Below are 5,900 nucleotides of genomic sequence, written 5' to 3'. Positions count from 1 at the left end.
GATATTACAATTCTTTAAACATTAAATGACGCAGATTAATGCGTCGATAACCTTGTCGATCACTTTCCGATTTAAATGATGCGGACGTATTTTTGACTCCTGACCACTAATATATATTGATAAGATAATCTTAAGGAAAAATAGTTCGTACATTATAAAACATTTGCATTCACTTTTTGTACATGCTTTGTTGTTTAATTATACATTGGAAGAGTTATATTAGTACAAAACGACAGAAATATAAAAATTACGGATTGTATTTGGTACAGTAATGGTATTCTTCATAAAAATGTTTAAAACAGAAATATTTGCCACACCATGCACAGCGCATAAAAGCAGCCATCCCACAGATACTACATTTGGGTATATGCTTTTCATTTTTAAAGTAACAAAAATCTACAGGGTTTTGAAATTCGCCGGGATGCGTTTCTACATATCTGCTTTTAAACCAAGCATATTTGAAAAGATTTTTGAATCTAGGCGCAGAAAGCTGATTATGAGTTAGTGAATGCAACTTTATTATTTCATTACGGGAGTGCAAATTGACATTTCTCTCTTCAAGAATTACATTATCCGAAAATGTTCGCACAAAATTTTTCCAAATCCGGAATCCAAACACATCTAAAGGCTGAATGATGCCCGTCTTCTTTGGAATGGTGAAAAATAGTACTTCTTTGTCTTGTGGAATCAACTGCTCTAGCTGGCTCGGGCAGTGTCTCCAGTGTGTCCATGAGTCGAGTAGTAACATGCTTTTACGGCCAGTATGCGGTAGATACACTTCTCTGAACCAAGTTTTAAAATGTTCAGATGTGAGTTTTCCACTTTTTGAGGTTTGGATATAAATATTAACTGGACGTAAAAGATTTTCTTGTACTCTTGGATCAAATGTTCCTGTAGATTCCTTCAAAACTATGTACAGTGGTGATAAAAGACGTCCGCTTGCCGAAATAATCGGCATTATAGTGTAACTATGTGTCGTGGAAGATTCCGATTGAACTATTGTTTCAACTGTTTTTACTCCTGATTTCGCCAATGTTCGTCCAGAATGTATTTCAAGGTTGAAGCCACTCTCGTCTGCATATAAATTTCTTCAACTCCGATAAGTGGGATGTTAGACTTCACGTTTGAAACAAATGATTCTGCGATATCTCGTAGGTTATCAATATTTTCAAGCGTAAGTCGCGTCCTGAATGATGTTATCTTGTGGGAAACAATTCCGTGCATATTCTTGAATTTCCAAATCCACCATTTACTTGCCTTAAATTCGGGTAGGTCCACTTGGTCCTTTGCTTCCAAAGCCCATAATCTTAAATTCATGTCATGAATAATAGTTCTTCTATCACAAGCTTCTTCAAACTTTTGCAGTACATACTCCGTAATAAATGCAAATTTATCTGTATTTGTTCCACCTTTCTCTACACTCGCTTCCCACCTATATAGCTGCTGTAAGGATTTAATTTTGCGAAAATTATTCCGTACACTAGTTAAAGTTCGACGTGCCTTCTTTCCGCTTTTCCAAAACTCCACAGCTTTCCTCTTATAATTAAAGTCGATCTTCCCACCTTTATCATCAATAATGCATTCTTCAGGTTCAAAAGTGTCATCTTCTTTTTCTGTAGGTGTAATATTTTCTACAACTTGTACTCCATGTGGTTCTGATGGATCGGCAAAATCAAGCATGTAATCATGTTCAAATATTGATATCAAAAGTACATCTTGATAATTTTGTAGAATGTTACGAATTTCATTATACACTACAATTTCTAACGGTGTTATAGGTGTCTCTCTTAAACTCATAATTTGGAACGTAGTCGCTAACATGTTTATTACATTTGCAACATTAAACGTCGTCATTTTAAAGAGAATTCTTTCAAGCAATCTTCAATCGCAAACTTTTTAATAAAATGTTGATTAATTGCAGTAAATGAAACTGGAAATAATATCTTCTCGGGCATATTTATATGAATCAAAAGACGCAATTACATAAACTTATCATCACTTTATTTTTTTGCGATAATCGGAGTCATCGACAACAACAACATATATATAGGGTGTCCCAAAGCACCCTTATCAACGCTCGTGAGGTGATAGAACGGATCAAAATGAGCAAAAAAGTCTTATACCGTTTTGCGATATTTGCAATAATAACTGAGATATTTAATAAATAAATGTGATTTTTAATGTTTAATTAAGACGAATAAGAGCGCGCCGCGGGACGCGCTCGAGCCGCCCGAGCTATAGCACGGCCCAGTGTATCCGTCATTGGCCGGCGGCGCGCGGTAAGGGGAAGGGCAGCGCGTCGCTGCCCTCATCGCCACACTCACCGCACCGCGCCAAAGACTCGACAGCCGATAGTATAATATAATAATTAGACTTCGGATTATATGCAAATGCATATTTATTACTTTTTGCAAATTCTACGAGAGCATTAATAATGTTGAAAAAGATAATTTCAAAAGACGCGCGACACTCAAGAGATATAATGTATGGATTTGATATTAAATCCGATAAGCGGCGTTGAAACCGCTGAATGTCTCGTTGCGAATATCAGATATGACCAAGGTTCTCTCTCTCCTTAGTGAGTCGTCGAACAGTACAGACACGTGCGCGAACTCAGCTAATACGGTCTGTCCGGTAGAACAATATTTTAGGTTCCGTTAATTTAGTTTTCTCATTTCTCTTGTCTCACGCGAAATCTCGCGGTGAACATTTATGTATACCGCACGAAATATATAATTACATACTTTCGACAATTGTAAGGGATCTGTGTGATTTGATTTGAATCGCTAACGCTCACATTCCTTAATCCAACAAATAATGTGAACAATTTATAATGTTTTCAACAATTAATGTGAATTAATTTAAAACATTATAATTTGTTCACATTCTTAATGTTCTTGTAGAATATGCAAAAAAAAAAAAAATATGCAATTTGCATATAATCCAGTCTAATAATAATATCAAATAATAAATATAAAATGTAGAAGCGTAACTTAAAATCCTTGTATTCTGCTTGAGTTCTAGTATCTACAAAATTTGCACGACGTTGTGCGAATTAAAGAATAAATACTAAGAGTTTTAATAGCACTTTTAATAGTTTTACTTTCCGATAAAAATTAAAAAATCCTGCATTTCTTATTAAAAGAAAAAATTAAATTTATTGAAAATCGAAATTGAAAAATATTGTTCTAACTTCGCAAATCTAACACGACACTCTCCTTTCTAAATCGCATTGAATATTATTTTTTTAATAAGACTTCCCGATCGTAGGATCTTTTTTATCGTGGGATGTTTTCCTTAGTTTTGTCATAAATGACAAATTCTTACTCTTCTTTCTTTCCTGTCATCGGATGCATTACGATCTTTGAAGCCCAGTCCGCACGAATTACTTTGCGCCTCTGCTGACCAGTCACATATTCGATTATCTCGATTGGTTTATAACGTGTCAGGTCTTTGCTTTTATTTGATTGTATGCTTGTTGTCGATGTAATTGCAATTCTGGTACCGTCGGTGTCGTCGTATAGAACGTACTTATCGGTAAATGATACTGCGTCCTTTGTTGCATTTTGTAATTTATGCATCAAATCGCATATTTTTTCCTCGCCATCGCTGTCCTCCTCGATAACAGGCGCGTTGCTCAGCAGCTCGACTGTATCTTCAAGCTTCTTTACTCTCTTGCGTTTTCTTGTGAGGCTTTGAAACGCTTTAGCGCGAGTTTTGGCAAGTTCTTCTATTGCCGTATGAAGCTCCGCCTCTCTTCTTTCGAGTTCAACTAACTTCGCTTCCATCTCTGGAAAATATAGTTTCCGGAGCACTGTGTACTAATACTGGAGCACTGTACTAATACTGGAGCACTGTACTAATGCTGGAGCACTGAGAGTGATGAACTTGTCGCTGCGCGTCTCGTTTATATCATCAGCGTTATCCCCTCCTCTTCTGCTCGCTTTTTCGGCGGGAGTATGCACGCAAAGTTGCCAATTTCAGGTCGCGCAACACGCCATATCATAGGAGTGAAGGTAGAGTGGGGAGTGTTTCATGGCGTGTTGCGGGACCTGAAAGTGGCACCACTTTCTTGGTTCGAAAACGTCACACGAGTGTATTTCCTCTCTTTCTCTATATCACTTCTCTCTTAATGATATAGAAAGAGAGGGAGTGTACTCGGGTGACGTTTTTGAACGCAGCCCTGGTTGTATGTCTTTACAATTTTTTGGGCTTTTAGATTTATTTTGACCGGTGTGCCGTTCACTGATGTGAATCTCTCTTCGCTTCTTGACAAAGTATAAGGTTCCTCTCGTAGCGTTGCCGAGTTTAAATATTTTGTGTTAAATATTTTCGCTTTCTTGATATTGCATACGTTTTCTAACCGATCTTTTTTATTTTCAGATGTACTTTTGTCAGGTTCCTTGGAATGATTTGATACATCAGCTGATCGAGGTAAGATTCTTGATTATTTAAATATCTCATATTAACTATATGTGTCACATTTAAAAAACTTTATTATTAAAACAGATGAGCAGGGATTATTTGTATCATTTTAATTTCTTATTTGGACAAGAATATATGCATTTCGATTAAAAATTTAACTCCAGCTTGATTATTTAAATATCACATATTTACGATGTGTCACATTAAAAAATTTTTTTATTAAAACAAATGAGCTGGGATTATTTCAAACAATTTAATTTCTTATTTGGGAAGAATATATGCATTTTGATTAAAAATTTAACTCCAACTTGATTATTTAAATATCTCATATTTACGATACTAGAACAACACAAGCGCGCGCTACGCGCACGCCATTCTTCGATTTTATATAAAAAAGAATGATTTTTTTATATAAAGTTTGTTTAAACTTGATTAATATTTTTTGATAGAAATCAGCTGTTTAAACGTTAATTTGTTAATTAAATTTAAAAATAATAGTATGTAATAAAAATTATAAAATAATATGTTTTAAATAAAATGTTATAGTACTTTAAACTCGATTAATATTTTTTGACAGAAATCAGCTGAGAGAGAGATAACTGTCAAAAGATATTAATCGAGTTTAAAATACTATTACATTTTATTTAAAACATATTATTTTATAATATTTATTACATACTATTATTTTAAAACTTAATTAACAAATTAATGTTTTAATCATTTCTATCAAAAAATATTAATAAAGCGTTAATTTGCTAATTAAATTTTAAAATAATAATAGGTTATAAAAATTAAAATAGTAATATGTTATAAATAATATGTTATACTTGATATATTTACATCTCAATCTCCACTTCTGGGCTTATCAACCTAGGAAGAAATATAAGCAGAGCATAATGCATCATAAAGCTGTAGAATATGACACCGTTCACGATCCCTTAATTTGAATGTTTTAATCTGTTACGCTGAAGAAGGCTCATAAATGAGCCGAAACGTTAAATGGTATTAAATTAAATTAAATGTTTTTTACCTAATTTGAAATATTTTATTTGCACCTTAATATCCGTGCTTGGGCTCTCATAGCCAACTCGAATCGAAACATTTATATGTTTTAAATATTAGCAGAGCCATAACATAAACTCTAATAAAAATTAAAATAATATGTTTTAAATAAAATGTTATAGTACTTTAAACTCGATTAATATTTTTTGACAGTTATCAGCTGATTTCTGTATCATTCTTTTTAACATAAAATTGAAGAATAGCGCACGCTTGTGTTGTTCTAGTCCTAAATGGAAAGAAATTTTAAGGCAAGTGGACGAGCTAAAACATTCGGGTGTTAGAAAATTAAATTTGTATATGTATTATTTAATAGTAAACGTTTCGACTGTACTCAGTCTTCTTCAATACAAGAGATATAAAAATCAACGATGATAAGCAAGATTTGTGATAAAATAAATATACATTTATTTAAC

The 5,900-nt window shown here is 33.5% G+C and overlaps 1 protein-coding gene across 1 annotated transcript; it reads right to left on the bottom strand.

Annotated features, from left to right (window-relative positions):
- Positions 1–247: 247 nt before the first annotated feature.
- Positions 248–1,680, bottom strand: LOC145946443 (uncharacterized). The gene is made up of 2 exons (XM_083056056.1): positions 1,254–1,680; positions 248–1,074 (listed from the first exon to the last, which is right to left on the bottom strand). The coding sequence occupies exons 1-2, from the start codon at positions 1,678–1,680 to the stop codon at positions 248–250; spliced, it is 1,254 nt and encodes a 417-aa protein (XP_082912182.1).
- Positions 1,681–5,900: the final 4,220 nt, after the last annotated feature.

The sequence above is a fragment of the Prenolepis imparis genome, unplaced genomic scaffold (genome assembly GCF_030444845.1).
Source record: "Prenolepis imparis isolate NDT839.2.m4 unplaced genomic scaffold, iyPreImpa1.0 SCAF_16, whole genome shotgun sequence".
In the NCBI taxonomy this organism is placed as follows: Eukaryota; Metazoa; Arthropoda; class Insecta; order Hymenoptera; family Formicidae; genus Prenolepis; species Prenolepis imparis.
Note: the sequence above shows the minus strand (reverse complement) of the source record. Positions and strands in the feature narration are given on the sequence as shown.

What these genes read in the sequence shown, in the direction of transcription:
- LOC145946443 (XM_083056056.1), bottom strand. Translation starts at nt 1,680, where the DNA reads ATGCTTGATTTTGCCGATCCATCAGAACCACATGGAGTACAAGTTGTA. An exon ending in CCTACCCGAATTTAAGGCAA is followed by an intron (nt 1,075 to 1,253) that starts GTAAATGGTGGA and finishes ATTTATATGCAG; the next exon opens with ACGAGAGTGGCTTCAACCTT.